Source organism: Ranitomeya variabilis, chromosome 2 (genome assembly GCF_051348905.1).
Source record: "Ranitomeya variabilis isolate aRanVar5 chromosome 2, aRanVar5.hap1, whole genome shotgun sequence".
NCBI classification, from domain to species: domain Eukaryota; kingdom Metazoa; phylum Chordata; class Amphibia; order Anura; family Dendrobatidae; genus Ranitomeya; species Ranitomeya variabilis.
In genome coordinates this window covers 938,680,616-938,697,441 of record NC_135233.1, presented here as the reverse complement: position 1 = coordinate 938,697,441, position 16,826 = coordinate 938,680,616, and the positions used below count along the sequence as shown (strand labels likewise).

General features: G+C 41.4%; 1 protein-coding gene across 1 annotated transcript in view; it reads left to right on the top strand.

Moving 5' to 3' along the window:
* The first annotated feature begins 381 nt into the window (after positions 1–381).
* Positions 382–16,826, top strand: part of ARHGEF26 (Rho guanine nucleotide exchange factor 26) — a 153,927-nt gene continuing 137,482 nt past the window's right edge. Inside the window, exons 1-4 of the mRNA XM_077290718.1 lie at positions 382–881; positions 2,680–3,816; positions 5,733–5,772; positions 12,033–12,175. Of these exons, the coding sequence (XP_077146833.1) occupies positions 2,755–3,816; positions 5,733–5,772; positions 12,033–12,175 (1,245 nt within the window). The 5' untranslated portion in view covers positions 382–881; positions 2,680–2,754. The remainder of the gene's footprint in view (positions 882–2,679; positions 3,817–5,732; positions 5,773–12,032; positions 12,176–16,826) is intronic.

Below are 16,826 nucleotides of genomic sequence, written 5' to 3'. Positions count from 1 at the left end.
AAATAAAAATTATTATTATATACCGAATAGAAAATGTAATTTCTCAGATCATGTCAGTCATTTTGAAGTACCAGTGTACATGATTGGAGAAAGAAGACATTTCACATACAACTGATCTAAAAACAAGATGTATTTATATTTTACATTCCCAAATTGTCTTTGTGTGTTTTTATTTATTTGTATTTGTTCCTGTTTTTTTTTCCTTATTGTTTTCTGCTTCACATGTGGCTCATAAATAAAATGCAAATATCCATAGGCATTACCCTCAAATAAACCAGGGGTCCTTCCTCTCCCACCCCCGTTTCTGCTGATTTACTGCAGGAGCAGCATTAACCCCTGACTGAGCCGATATAATGGCAGACATCCACTGCACCGTGTGAGAACACATCTGTCCTTCTGGCCAGTGAGCCTGACTCACCACTAGGTGGCGCACTGTTACAATCACAGTGAAGTCGTTTTCTTCGTGCGTGTCCCTCTCAGGCAGTACCTGCCAGCAGCAGTAGGTGGCGCACGCTAGGAATGGCTGCGTAGTGGAGCTGGAGTAGTGGAGTCCTGTAGACAGTAGCTCCGGACACTGCGCACCCAGCTGCTCCTGCGCCTTACAGCCGACATTCTAGCTGCAGCCGCTGGACTCTGAGCTCGTCCCTCCCAGAGGACACACAACCTTCCCTCCAGAGTCCACCCTGTGCAGGTGGAGCTGCGCCCGTGCTACTGACAGGAGGAGCTGAAGCAACGGGACACAGGATCTCACAGCCTCTCACTGTGGAGCTCAGCATGTCCTGCCTGGAGTCTGCTGGGGGTGAGAGTACGGAGGCTGGGAGCTGTCAGAGGTGTGTGCTGTAACACTGAGATACCAGTGAGAAGAGGCATCCGGATCTCAGGTAGGCAACCAACAAGTCAGTGCCAGCATGTCCTATGCACTACAAATCCCAGCATTCCCCTACACCCTGCACTACAGATCCCCAGCACTACAGATCCCCAGCACTGTACTCAAATCCCAGCACACTCTCCAAGAGTCCCAGCACTGTACTACAAATCCCAGCACACTCTCCCAGCACTGTACTACAAATCCCAGCACACTCTCCCAGCACTGTACTACAAATCCCAGCACACTCTCCCAGCACTGTACTACTAATCCAAGCATTTCACTACAAATCTCAGCACACACTCCCAGCACTGTACTACAAATCCCAGCACACTCTCCCAGAGTCCCAGCACTGTACTACAAATCCCAGCATTTCACTACAAATCTCAGCATAACCCCCAGCACTACACTACAACTCCCAGCATACTATCCCAGTATATCCTCTCCACAGTACTATAAATCCCAGCATACCCCCAATAGTGAACTACAAATCATGGCTTTTACAACTTGTGCACTATAAGTCCCAGCATATCTTCTGTACCTGCACTCCTAGTTTATATTCTGTAGCTTTTCCACATTGCCTGTGATGTCATGTACTACAAGCCCCACTGCTCCGCACCACAAGTCCCAGGGTTGCTGACTGGCCATGCTGGGCAGCTTGTCTCTGCGGGGCAGGTGAGGTGTTGGGTGTCCCTGCAGGTGAGCACCTCTCCTCCTCCTGGGCCGCCAGGATCTGTTATGGTGGCTGGTTCTCTTTCTTTCTTGCTGTCCCTTCTGGGATGATGTCTGACCGCAGACCGGCTCATGTGTGGCACCTGCAGCCACCGTCCCAGCCCGGCAGGATCAGCACACCTACATCTGTCACCCAGTAGGGCTCCACTCTCCGTCTTTCTAGCCTGAGAACAAACTTTCCTTTTGTGACGGATTGGTTTTCCTTCATCCCACAAGGTGCGGAGGGATTGTATTGTATTGTATTGTGAGGCTCGCTGTCAGAAATAAGGAATCGCCGCTCTGTGAAAACCATTTCATGGGAATCTGCTGCCGCCGGGTGTACTTATTATCCTGGGGTCTTATAGAGGGGATTTATTCCTTTCTTCTATTGTACTGTATATTTCCTCCCGCTATTGGCTGTGACTGTGGTTACTTGAGCTCTCAGTGCCTCAGTGCTCCGGTTTTCTTGTGTAATAAGCCTTGGGGATACCCAGATTTGCACGGTAATTACAGATTGTAGTGATGATTGCCATTTGTAATCTGGCGGACTATGCTCATTTTACCATAGATTTTTTTTCCTATGATCAGAGTTTGAATAGGGATCATGATTCCCCATTATTACAGTATTTTGTATTTTTGTGATTGTGACTAAAAAACCCAAAACATCTCATTTACCAAAATAATCCATATAACTGGTGCAGACAAAAAAAACCTGCCGATTTTGTAATTATTTAGTATATCTCCCCTGCCTCAGCACTTGGTTAATTATCATCCTCGCATCTGCTTCTAGGATAAAATCTCGGTAAACTTGGGCAAACATAGAGCATCATGTACTTTCTTCACTTATGCGCACAGATATGAAAAAGATAATGAATCTGTAGAATGTTTGTTTTTGTAAATCATTTTGTGTGTTTGATACATTGTTACAAACTGGCCTGAAGTTGAAAGTTGTGGCGGTGATTAGCTGGAGTGGTTCATTCTGTGTTTTCTCACCAGTGAAGCTAAGAAGTTCTGTACTTTTATCTGTAAAATATGTGATTTGGCCGAACATGTTAGGAATCATTTGAGTATTAAGCTCAGTGGTGACATTATCTCTTTTCTAGGAATGGCAGATTGCTGGAGGTTCCATGACCTTCATTAGGATTTTGGTGGCTTTTGAAGAATGAACAAACGTTGCTATGGAGGCAGAAAGTGAGGTGGAGTTTCCCAGTGATGTTAAGCTTGTTCCATTGTGGAGGAAAGCTAATTCTCATGGATCGCACGGAGAGGGACTGTACTACAGCCCCAAACCAAGACCACAGTCCTATCAGAGCCCGAATGGATTGCTTATTACTGACTTCCCACTGGAGGACAAGCAGTGTTTTACAGTGACTCAACCTGCCGAAAGGATTACAAGTTCTCCAGAGAGCAGGATACATCACCAAGGAGAAACTTACTTGTACCATCCTAATGGGAAATTACTTCCATCATCATCCCTATCATCCCTGGAATATGAATCCTTGTCCCCAAGCCGCAGGCGTTCATCTCAGGTCTTAAAAGTGGTTTCTAATAATTCTATTACTTTCACTAATGGTGACAACCTTTCTTCCCCAAGCCCAAAACCAATGCTTTCTAGGAGGACATCTAGTAATGTGACACTAACTCCTGACCAAGAGAAGATTGTGTTTGGACCCAGTTCTGGACTTTTATCTAATGGGATGGTCACCACTAATAACTGCAGTCAATCTCGGCTAACACAGGACACGGATCTTTTTATTTCTGATTCTTTCCCTAGTTCCCCAAAATCACCCGTAGAAGAAAAACACCCCCTGCAAAGAGTCCCATCCAACCCAGAAAGGCAGTCCATCATTCTGAGTACCAATAGTGCCGTGTCTCTCAAAGTAGGGGAACGACAAATTATTCCCAAAGACTTAGCCTCAGATATAAAGTTGGCAGCAAATAAAAATAGCGCACTAAATAGTCAGAATATGGAGCCGAGCAGAAGGTTGCTTAAGACTCGAAGCATGGTAGAGACCAGTACAGGTAGTCGGGTGGCCTCTACGGAAGATGGAGATGCAGAGGGTGAAAGCCCAGGTTCGCTGCGTAGAGGGCTTAGGTCCACCTCATATCGAAGGGCGGTAGTTAGTGGTGTTGATTTTAATAATTCATTCGATAGGAAGAAGAATAATAGAATGTCTCAACCAATTCTCAAAGCTGTTGTAGAGGATAAAGAACGATTTTCAAGTTTGGGACGAATAAGGGTAAGTAGTTCGGTGCAAAAACTAGTATTGTTTGATTTCTGTTAATCTATAACTAATCCAATGATAACATGAACCAATGTGCCATCCAATCCTTATGCCTTGGTAATAATTCTTGATTAATGAACTTTGGCTTTATTTTAGTACTTTTGGCTTTTAAACCTGACCCGACTTCAGACAGGTTGGATTTCATACTTGTATTCCCCATAGTATAACACATCATATGTTGGTGCACTTTATTTTTCTTTTGCATTGTGCTGTTCCTCTTCTAATGTTTCTGAATATGTTTCAATAAATTGACAATTGGGTGTTGGCAGCACAGATTGGATATTGCCAGAAAGTTTCTAAGAAAAATATGTTCCCGAAAAGTTATATGATGAAGAATACAAGTACTTACAAAAGTAGACAGGAATGTTGACTGATTCTCAGCATAATTCAGAACAAGGAAAATCTCGTGCCAATATTTGGGGCGAGGGGGCTCTCTGATTTTTGAAAGAGAGTAGTCAGATAATTGCAGGGAAAAAACGGGCGAAAAATAAGAGACGAAAACTGAAAAGCTACAAAATATTATAAGATTGTGGATCAAATCAGTAGAATAGTTCTTTGAGAATAGCAGTATCATGCAGTATGTTTTATAATTGAGCATCCAATCCTGATATAATACCACTGTACTCATGCCTTTAGGGTACATGCTCATGATCAGAAATTGCTGCAGTTTTGACGCAGTGACAGCATAGTGGATGGGATTTCTAGAAATCATCCATGGAAATTGGCATGTGGCGCATCTTTTGGGACCGCACCATGGCAATTTCTGTGGCGTCTCTGCAACAGAACAATAGAATAGAATGTATTGAACGCGTTAAATCCGCACGGTTCAGTGAACACATTTTGGACTCTGCAAAAATATATATTTTTCTTAACACAGTGGTCCACTACAATGTATAATGCGATTTTAAACATTTTTAAATAAGGATTTTTGTAAATACCTAATGTTGCCATATGTACCTGTGAGCGGCGCTACCGCTTCTCACTCAGTCCCAATCACGTGACCGCCGCTGCTGACATCTGCTGATGTCACGTCAACTTCGGGACTCCCTTGCATCATCGAGGCGTGACCCAGTCACACGCACTCCCCCCGATTGACTGGGCCATGGGCGGTGTTTCAGTACGTCAAAGCCCTGTATCCATTGCGCGTTTGTGGCCAATGAAAGCAGAGGAGAGAGGGATAAAATTGGATACAGGGCAATATGACGTGCAGTGAAACACCACCTACGGCCCAGTCAATCAAGTGCGTGCGACTGGGTGACGCCTCGATGATGCAAAGGAGTCCCAAAGTTGACATGACAGCGGATGTCAGTGATGGCTGCAGCCGAGGGTCACATGATCGGGACTGAGCGAGAAGCTATGGCGCCACTCACAAGCACATATGACAACATTAGGTATTCACAAAAATCCTTATTTAAAAGGTTTAAACCGATGGGCAGATTATACATTGTGGAGGACCACCTGTTTAAGAAAAAAATAGTGTAAGAGGCATCATAGATCAGTTGTTTCAGTGTCCCTTCCCTGTAAATCACTGATTGAAGCTTGCATGTCCACCATTCATATTTATTTTTTACACCAGTTGTCCCCAACCTGTTGCTCTCCAGCAATTGCAGAATTACAGCTCCCATTGTGCCCCGATAGAGATGTCTGCGCATCCTCAGAGGGCCACAGTCTGGAGGCTATGTAGTATATCGTGTGTGTAGTCTGGGTCCCCCTGCGTTGTTCGTGCTGCTGGTCCTGTAAAACAATGATCCTATGTATTACTTACTCAAGTACATAAATAGCTGTCTATCGCTCTGTTTTCCATAGTTCGATTCACACTACTGTAATACTGGCATTTATACATATCTTATTTTTTTTCTTGTTTTCTGTAGCGCAAAATTCTACGAGGACAAGGCACATTCGATGGGGAAGGTATGTTGAATGGATGAATGAGTTGCTTGCAGCATAAACACCTATGACAGCTGGGGTGAAGAAGACACTTAACCATCCTCCTCCAGCGGCCAGTTTTGTGTCTTCTCACTCCTGAATTTACATCTAACAACTGTTCAGAATGAAAGTAGCCTGTCTTTAATGTACCCATAAGATTGTTCAGTGTGGTCCGCAGGTGATCAGATGTGACTGCTGATGGCCACTTTGTGAACACATAGTAGAGCATAAATCACGATTAGATGTGTCTGGGTGACATAACCTCAACTTCTGATTGGTCTGCATGAGCACAGGGTACAGGGTGTGCTTACTTATCTGTAGGTATATAAGCGAGTACTGTGCACTGTGTTACATCACTTGGAGAGTGAGCCAAATCAGATAATGGGACTCGAAGAGAATCGAAAAATGTTTCACTTTGCTGACCAGAAGAATTAAAAATATTTACCTATGTCTAAAAAAGCCTCTGAAAGACCATTAGTATGTGTCTTTTGCCTATTTCCATGATTAAAAAAATAATATACCTTGTTTAACTCCATTGCTGGAGATGCTCAGATACATTCACTGTGGTAGCGGTGCACAACATTTGCAGACTGGTGGTTAAAGATGCCTGCCTCCACAGAAACGAGAAGCTTTGGTGTGGTCACCCTCTTCCTTCCTAACATATTCATGGACGGCCGCTCAAGAACGAAGTATATAATGTTTATTAGGGAATGTAAAAAGTCTACTGGATAATGTTTTTGGGAAATATTGTGAAAGTTTTATTAGATTGGATAGAGAACATATATTTGCAGTTTGTGTTGTTTCCGTGCTGGCAGAGTTGGTGCATCCAATGGTAGTTACACATGGGGAGACATTCCTTCCCTTCTTTAGTTTTGTTTTAGCTTCAGTCCATATTGAGTGAGTGCTTGTTGTGCCGTTAGTGCACTGTGGAACATCATGTTCAGTGCCGGAGCTGATAGACTTAGATCCTTTATAATTGTGAAACCACCTGGCAGACAATGAGGAGACTCATAGGCGATACAAGGTCCTGTGTTACCGCTCCTGTTACTGGATGTAGAAAAAAGTCAGGTAAATTGTCCGAGTCCTGAACTATTTAAATATCCAAACGGATGTATTAAGGGCACCGGATAGTGCCAGATTCCACATAAACCATATCTATAATTGTCAGATCATGGACAGTGTAGGTGCCTGACCCCTGTACCTGTCATTAAGATACTCCTATGAATGCCAGCCAGTAGCCAGAGTTCACAGGAGCCACGTTTTTGTTTGCAAATTTCTAAAAAAAAAATTAACTGCTTTAAAAAAAAAAAACTATACATGCTTGGTGTCTGTGTACTCATGTTGACCTGGGGAATCATATTGACAGGTTAGTTGTAGGTTTACTAATAGCCATACCCTACTCTGAATTCTGGGTTTTGACTCCATCTGGGAAATGGTTGGGGTTTCTGAAGAGTGAATAGCTATTTTTGCCATTATATCTAGTCATTTGATAACTGTTTGGATTCTTTGTTGTAGACAGAAGCCATGACGTCGGTGTGAACCATGCATTATGTTGTATTACAAGTTATGCTCTATAACTCTTGCTCTGCCTATATAAATTGGATAATAGTCAGCAGATCCTGATATTTTTGGCAGAATCTACCACACATTAAATCTGTAAGGGTATGTGTCCACGGGCTGGATTACATCCGGATTAGCTGCGGATTGAACGCTGCGTAGAGCTGCAGCGTTCAACCCGCAGCGTCCAGATGTTACAGCATAGTGGAGGTGATTTTATGAAATCCCGTCTCCACTATGCGCGCGAACACGCATCCGGCAGCCCTGCATTTCCGGACATGAGGCGCGTCTTTTTAGAACGCAGCATGTCTGTTTACCGTGCGGCGACGCTCCGTTGCCGCAAGGTAAATCATAGGGCCCTATGTGTGGGGTGTGGAGATTCCGGATGTGTGCAATGAACACATCCGGAATCACTGCGCGTACAGAAGGGGGCGGCACTTTGGGTGGAGCGGGGTTTCCACTCCGTCCAAAATGCCGTCATTACGGACCGTGGACACGCACCCTAATGTATAATCTCAGGCCATCATCAGCTGTCACAAGAAACAAGGATCAGGCATAATGGATCCTCATCTGATGCAAATACCAATGCAAAATTTTGAGGGTTGCCCCTTGTCTTTACATGTTAGTTTCATTTTTTTTTCTTTTGTACGTGAAAAATAATTTTTTTTCGTTAGTGGTTTGGATCAAATTTTCATCATGTTTGGTCAGTGTGTTAGATAATAGGCTACTACACATATTGACATCTGTTATTACTACGCCTCTTACAAGTTATAGATGTGTTCCTTCCCAACAATTGGCCTTGATTATGAGCCAGATATCTTTGCTGCCCATATAGTCGCAGGGTCACCCAAGGGTGTTCCCGGACATGATAAGCTACTAAATAACATACGTTAAGCTTGGAGTTCACAACAGGCCGTCGTTTTTTATTACCTACTGATTATCTAATATAGTTTTAGATGCTTACTTAGCGAATCTGCACAGTATTACTTATGTCATTTTAATAGCTTACTGTGTTATTTTATTTCAGCCACTATGTTTATACTAACCTACTATATGATCGCCTGTCTCCCCTATTGCTATAGGGGTTTATTTTCCTCTCCTCCATATCCCTCCCTTCCCCATCCGTCCCTTCCTGACCTACCCCTCCCGGTTAAAAGTTAAAATCCCAATAAAAATATTTGAAAAAGATAATAGGCTAGTCTGGGTTCTTAGATAATAGGCTAGGCTGGGTTCTTTAGATAATAGGCTAGGCTAGGTTCTTAGATAATAGGCTAGGCTAGGTTCTTAGATAATAGGCTAGGCTGGGTTCTTAGATAATAGGCTAGGCTGGGTTCTTAGATAATAGATTAGTCTGGGTTCTTTAGATAATAGGCTAGGCTGGGTTCTTAGATAATAGGCTAGGCTGGGTTCTTAGATAATAGGCTAGGCTGGGTTCTTAAATAACAGGCTAGGCTGGGTTCGTAGATAACCTGCTAGGCTGGGTTCTTAGATAACAAGCTAGGCTGGGTTCTTAGATAACAGGCTAGGCTGGGTTCTTAGATAACAGGCTAGGCTGGGTTCTTGGATAACAGGCTAGGCTGGGTTCTTGGATAACAGGCTAGGCTGGGTTCTTAGATAACAGGCTAGGCTGGGTTCTTAGATAACAGGCTAGGCTGGGTTCTTAGATAACAGGCTAGGCTGGGTTCTTAGATAACAGGCTAGGCTGGGTTCTTAGATAACAGGCTAGGCTGGAAAACTAAGCCCATGCTAGAAATAATTAACTGCAATTATTGGGGGGTACCTAGGCACAACATTTAATCCTATAATTAACATCAAATATTATATAATAAATTACACTAGTCCTTATAGCAAAATTATGTCATACTCTATTAAGTAAGACAAAAGCCGAAACATGGCGCACAAACCAAGTATCTGCAAAAAAACCAAAATGGGCATGTGAGCTGCCCAATGGCTACATGTTATATTCCTTAATAACGGATATAGAACACGTATGAGAAAATCCGACATGTGAAAGGGGCTTTACCGTGAGGAAAAAACTAAACCTTTTAAAACTAAAGGATATGGCAGGGCCATTTATTATGAGGTGTATAAATAAGAATGGAATTTAGTTTTTTGACAACAAGCCATCTACAGAAGAGAGAGGCCATCACGGTTTCTAAAATATGGGACTGTGGTGTTTGAGAGAGGCATCTGATTTCACTGTGTTTAATAAATGGTTGCTATCGGCATATGTGGCTACTTTTTAAAACTACATAAAGATACAGCGCAGCGTTTGTCACTGGATAGATTTGTCAGATCCACAATGTATAATACTGTAATAATCCAGAGAAAGTGGTACTGTCACTTTAAGAGATTATAATCTTTGTATTATCTTGTGTTGTAGATATTGTTACGGTATGCAGTGACACCACTTTTACTTCTGTGACTTGTAGTCAATTGTGACATGATATCGCCTGTTTTCTGTTTGAGGGAAATTGCAAACAGACGCCATATGTAATCCAGCGCAGCCTGCCATGGTGTTTTCTCGGTAGTTGCTAGGCTTTCACTGCTGCCATGCGAACACTGCTGGGAATGTATGCTGTCTAGATATTGGCCGCTTGCCCAAAGAGTAAAGTACAAAAAAGTGACAGTCCAATTTGTCACATTGGTTTTGTTTCTGTTCAGTGCACATGTAGCGTGGCTCTGTGCCGTACGTGATTTTATGTAATGACTTCATTCTACGCCGTTAATTAATCGGTTGTATAATTTGCTATTCTTCCCCTACTCTGAGGTAAAAGTGGTCTTTTACCCATAAGAAAAAAAAAAAAAACTGAATCCCTGTTTCATTTTTCCAGCACTTTTCAGAAAATGGCCAAAAGTGGTTCCTACGGCAACAACACAACAATTTTATTTTTTCCTTAACCTGTTTGGTACATGAGGCCCACTACAAAGAATGTAACAAAAAAAGCGGTAATATAATGCTTGTGAGTCTGGGTTTGGGAATAGCAGAGAAACCTCTCATGATGCCTAATATACCGTATTACCAAGTTACGTAGAGAAACACATTGATTATAGAAAAAGATGTTTAATAATTTTAACCCCAAAAGTGTATATGAGGGTTCCAGCTTTTAAAACCCCTGGTGATATTTGATTTCTGGTACTAATGGGGATGCATACTGTTAGGCCACAGTCACACTTTGAGTATTTGGTGAGTTTTTTACCTCAGGAGTGGGTGATAAATCCAGAAGTGGTGACGTGTGTCTACTATACTTTTCCTCTGATTGTTCCTCTCCTGGTTTTCACTTACAAATACTGGGGTAAAATACTGACCAAATGCACAACATGTGCATGTAGCCTTACGTTGCAACCTTCCGAAGAAATGGACCACCAGTAGTACGTGGACCGCACGTTTCTGTCAGAGAAAGACCCAGCTTTTCGTCAACAGTTCCAACCGGCATTAGTTGAAGTCTCCTAAACAACATATATATCACTTATCCACTTTATAGATGATAAATGTCTGGGGGTCTTGACTCTAGGCCTCGTCACGGTCACGAGAGTACGGTCCCAGAGTTCTCAAAACCAGTGCACACTTGTGATAAATGTCTTCATATTGTAATTGTACGTCAGCACTGAACAGTAGTGCGTGCACTGCACGAAGCTCTCGTAGTAGACCAATATGTCCGCCTGCAATTATGGTGTTCTAAAACTAGACTCGGAATGGGTGAGTCCACTAGTTTGTCTATTGGGTGGTGAACGACAGCAGGTGAAGCTGAAATAGTCCACTGGCTGCGTTATTTATTCACTAATATAGCGCCATCAAGTCCACAGCGCTTTATGGACATCATCATCACTGACCCATTGGGGCTCACAATTTAGATTCCCTATCAGTATGTCTTTAGTGTCAGAGAAAACCCACACAAACAAGGGGAGAATATACAAACTCCTTTCAGATGTTGTCCTTGGTGGGATTTGAGCCTAGCGCTGCAAGGCTACAGTGCTACCCACTGAGCCACCCTGCTGCCATTATCATTACCTGTATTTCTGAACAAGTTGGAAAATGTGGCATACGCTGTATAAGAGCCTGTACATTTAGTAATACTTGTGCTTGGTGAATGGGATTGATGGGGACTTGTGGCCCTTTCAGTCAGGTGGTCGTCAGGGGTGCGGGACTTGGATTCCCACCAAACTGCTTTACTTTCCTCACCTAAATTTTCAGCAAGCCTCTTTAAATATCAGCCTTTGCTTTGCTGTTGTATAGATTGCTATTGTTTTTGTACCAGGTACCTTTTAGTATCGCCTCGTGCCTTACCCCGATAATTACATGCAATGAATCCTAAATGTCTTCAGTGCTTGCTCAGCTCGTGTAGCTTGTTGTATTGCGGACTTACAGGGTGAGTTTTATCTTCATTTGTAAGTACTAATCCAGATGTCCGCTCCCCCACCAAAGCCATACAGTATTAATACAATGTCCCTGCAGGTTTATCAGCGTGTACACTTATAGGCGCTGAATGCTATTTTAATCTTGGCACTGAGCCAGGGAAGTTTCCATAAAGGCTTTCATATTGATACACAAGAAGATGGGAAACAGATGGGGCATGCTGCTGAATTCCCAAACTTCCCAGTATTGATGCTGCTTGGATGTTTTTTTCTATTATAGATTAAAGAGCACGTGCCACATATTTATGTATGGCCTCCATATTTATTTTCAGAGAATGCCGTCCTGTATCAAAACTACAAGGAGAAGGCTCTAGATATTGACTCCGATGAGGAAGCCGATGGCAGAGAGCCTAAAGAGGATCGCATTGTAGTTCTGTATAAACCTCTGAGGTCCACATGGAGTCAGCTGTCAGTGGTAAGAATTTCACATACAACACCTTCACCTTTGGCTGATCAGAATTGATTGTTTGAGCACGTACAGTGTATAATTGTGTTACTTTTTGTTGTGTAACCATTGGGCATTAATATAACGGAGAACAGATGTCAAGGTGAAAGGTAATTCTCCTCAACCTACACATCTGTGGTGGCAATTTACATATAAAGTTGTATTATTGGAATTTCTTCCCCCAAATCAGCGACCTGATCATGAGCTCAATAATAGAATGAAAATCGGTGCCGATAGGTGGATTATCTGCTACTCTTGTCATGTGGTGCTTGCTCCTTGGTTTCCTTTTTTGACACCTGTATAAGTGCAGGGCTGTAAAGTATTTGCTGTGAGTCTGAGGTAGTCTGAGACACACCCCCATCTCCTGATTGGTTTAGACTGCTTCTCTATCCCATTCCCTACACTTCAGCCTCCTCTGATTGGCTTCTGTATATCTCAGGATCACCAAGAAGTCAGTGTCTGGAGAACTTGATTTCTAGTACAACATTGGAATGATTATAAAGTACAGATTACTAGACTGCCAGTGGAAAAAAAAAAAAATAATCGAGAAACTGTGTAATGAGTGAAATTACTTGGTAAGAGGAAGGCAGTCTATTGTCATGGGCTTTTTCTCTCTTACAAGTCTTGAGGCATTCCAAGTTAGTGGGGTTGTCTCAACTGGAATCCCTTTTCTGAAGCACATGGCTCAATCTGCTTAAAACTTTGCATTTAGCTTTTAATGTCAGGGAAAATTCCAGGTGACTGCATGAGAAGTTTGGTGGCACATGGTACATATTGAAATTACTGCGTGTCATTGTAATAGATGATCTTGATGGATTTCAGAAAAAGGAGATATTTTTTTGTATTATTGTGTTCTGTCCAACCGAAGTGGTGCATTAGTCATATGCATTGATGGGGCTTTTGGACAGGGTTTGTTCAGTTGGAAAAATGTCAGTGTGATCACTCACCTTTGTCACTGTAGCCATTGAGTACGAGAGGAAACAGAGTATCCACATACAGTACATTAGTGATATTGAACCAGGCACTGATTGAGAGAGAATCTGCACTTTATTTCTATGGTTTTTGTACTGTTAAAAGGGTGTTCCCATCACCAAGATGCTATCCCAATATTTAATAGGTGTAATAATATTAGCGAATACCTCCAATTAGAATTGTAGTATAGTTTTTCTGATTCGATATGTCTTTTACCTCATGTGCAGGCATTGCGGGACCTTAGGTATCCATGGTTACAACCACTAGCTACTAGCTTTATTAACTATATGAGTCACTATATGAGTGGTCATAACCATGGATACCTAAGATAATGCAATAGCTAATCAGAAAAACTATACTACATTTCTAATTGGAGGTATTTGCTAATATTATTATTGCACCTACTACATATTGGGATTGGATCATATAGATGGGAATACCCCTTAAAGCTTTCTGTGAATAATACATAGATTTACAAGCACTTTTCCTTCTTATCTTATATGTCCTGGCGATGCACAAATTTTACTTGGCTAAATCTGTATTATCTCTGTGTTATCCGTTTCTCCAATATGGGTGTGATGTGCCCCACATATTTTTTTAAAGCACTGGTATTTTTTGCATATATTTTAAACATTGTGATATCCTAAACATTTATTTATTTGTATTTATTTTTCTCCACAAAGCCACCAAACTTATATGTCTTCTTTACCTGGTAGTCTTTTCTTTGATGCTGTGTAGTTATTGCTTTTCACCATACTTATATTTCTTCTTTATCTGGTAGTCTTTTCTTTGATGCTGTGTAGTTATTGCTTTTTGTATCCCTGCATTTGTGGCTAAACACAACTGTCACAGCTCTCCAGTTTATTCTGTTTACCTATGATCTGCTGTTCGTTGCTTGACTTTTTTCCTGCTAAATTGCGCTAGGATTTGTGTGTTTTTCTGCCTGCACATATGATTTATATCGGCTTTAATACGGCGCACATATGCCTGTTAGACACATGCGCTGTACGGTACTTGTGTGGATGTCCTTAGTTATTGCTTTGAATCGCCTTTGCACAAGCGTGTCATCACCTTAGTAAATTCAATTCAGTTTTGACGTCAGAGCATGAGCAATCATTCATGGATTTAGTTTGAAGCAACTTTATTGACTCGTTCATGAATTATCCCACAACAAGCTTTATTACACACCCAGGCTATACAGATGCTGGATATACTGGTGACAGCCCCTTTTTCATGGTAACTACCTACTATTCCTAATTATTCACACCAGTTCTTCTGCTTTGCTATTATTATCCATATCATATAATTATGTTCTGAGACTTGGTACATTACCCTGGAGGAAGCCACTTTGTTAGGCTAAATTCACATGTACAGTAATCAAGCATTAGAAATCGATCCAGCAGCAATCTGTTTTCAAAAAGTTGTGCCGACACAACTTTAGTCCAGCTAAAAATAAAAAAAAACTGACTTCAAGTGGATCCGCTTTTATAACATTAAAGTCTATTGAAAACGGATCTGTTAATTAGCCATCCGTTTTGCTTCCATTTAAAAAGGATCCAGTTGAAAATTTTTTTTTTCAGCCGAACAAAAGTTGTCTACCCAACTATTTTGGCAACTGATTACTGCTGGATCCGTTCTATCCGATGATTACTTGACATTAGTGATGAGCGAGTGTACTCGTTGCTCGGGTTTTCCCCAGCACGCTCGGGTGATCTCCGAGTATTTGTTAGTGCTCGGAGATTTCGTTTTCATCGCCTCAGCTGAATAATTTACAGCTACTAGCCTGCTTGATTACATGTGAGGATTCCCTAGCAACCAGGCAACCCACACATGTACTCAGCCTGGCTAGCAGCTGTAAATCATTCAGCTGTCGCGATAAAAACTAAATCTCCGAACACTAACAAATACTCGGAGATCACCCGAGCGTGCTGGGGAAAACCCGAGCAACGAGTACACTCGCTCATCACTACAGGACATGTGAACGTCGCCTGTCTGCTCTGCTTTTTGGCTTTTCCTTGGTTTTTATTTACACCACATCTAACAGTCACCATCATTTTCTTTTTGTGACTTAGGTGATATACTGGCAGCATTGTCTTAAGATCTTACATTTAGTCTATCTAAACTCTTTTATACATACCGTATATTGCCCACTACTATAACGGCGCCTTCTTGCTCTGTGCATGTATTTTTTTACATTATCCATATTATTCATTTTCCCTTACTAAGGGCAGTTACACATACAGTATTTTACTATTTTTTACTGGTTTCTCAATTCTTGCATATTATAAATCCTGCACTTTGGCACAAGATGTAATGTATTATTATTAAGTGTTACTTTATGGAATTACTACATTGCAGGTATTTACTATAAGGTTCTGACTAATTTTGGCACATATAACAGCAGGAGGGAGTGTTCCCTTATTCCAGGGCCCCCTGGTTGGTACTAGTCAATTATGACTTTTTAAGCGTTTTTTACTGTATTTTGTCTTGGGATAATTATTAAACACTACATTTTTATTGGTGATCCTTGCTGTTAACGTACTGATTTTTCTAGATTTTTGCACTGTCTCTAAATTGGCACAATGCTCACTTTCAGTTAGATAGGAAGACGGACTACAATAATGTTACCTGTTATGATGCATGATACTTAACAGGGACAGAATTTTATAGATATAGGGTTGGTGTTTAGACATTAAGACTGAAATTAAAAAAATATTGCAACCTGACATGTACTATAAAAGTGTATCAACTATGGAAAGACCATTCAATAGTAACTAATGATCACAGAAAAAATGAATACCTGCACGCCTGTCAACTGAATGGGAAGGGCAGTAAGAATTTAAGTGACTGTCATTGGGTCTTTTCTTATTGTGGGGGGAACCATCCTCTGACCCTCCCATATCCCAGATCGTCTTTTGACACAAACTCAACCATTAATAGTAACCGATTCCAGTCCTTTCAATTTTTACTCCACTTCCTATTCAATTGCCTGGCGAGTCTTTGTTTTTTGATTGCTCAATAGTTATCCATACCGTATCTAGTTTTATTGTAGTGTCTGGGAGTGGAAGATGCAGGCGGGATTATGAGGGTCTTTTGTAATTTTTGTGAGTGGTGATCCCATCACTCACAAACTAAGTTCCATGTTGAGGTCCTTTCGCAATATTTTATCTGTTTATTAGTGGAATCGGAGGCGCTCTGTAATAGCCTGTATTCTACTTTTTTTTTCTTTTTTTTTTTACACGTGTAATTCTAAAAGTATTGGCTTATTTTATATATCATAAGAATTTTTATGAATATTTAATTGTTATTGACTTTTAATGGAGTATAATAACATATTCTTAATTTCTTTTTCTAAGCTTGTATTTTGTCTATTTTATATTAATATATCACCCTAGCTCAGGTGAGTTTTGATATAGGTCCCTTTTCCCTGTATATGTCAATAAGGGATTGTGCCAACATAGCTGATTACTGTGTAATCTTCAACCGGCAGCGGTCCTAACTGAGCAGTGGTTGACCAATGCATGCCATTTCTCTTATATTTTCTTTGGGATTGCCAGGTCTAGCCCAGCACTGTACTTGGATATCCCCATCAGTATCATAGACCATGGATGCAGCGGTGGTGTTCATGCACTTGCATTCAAATGAGACC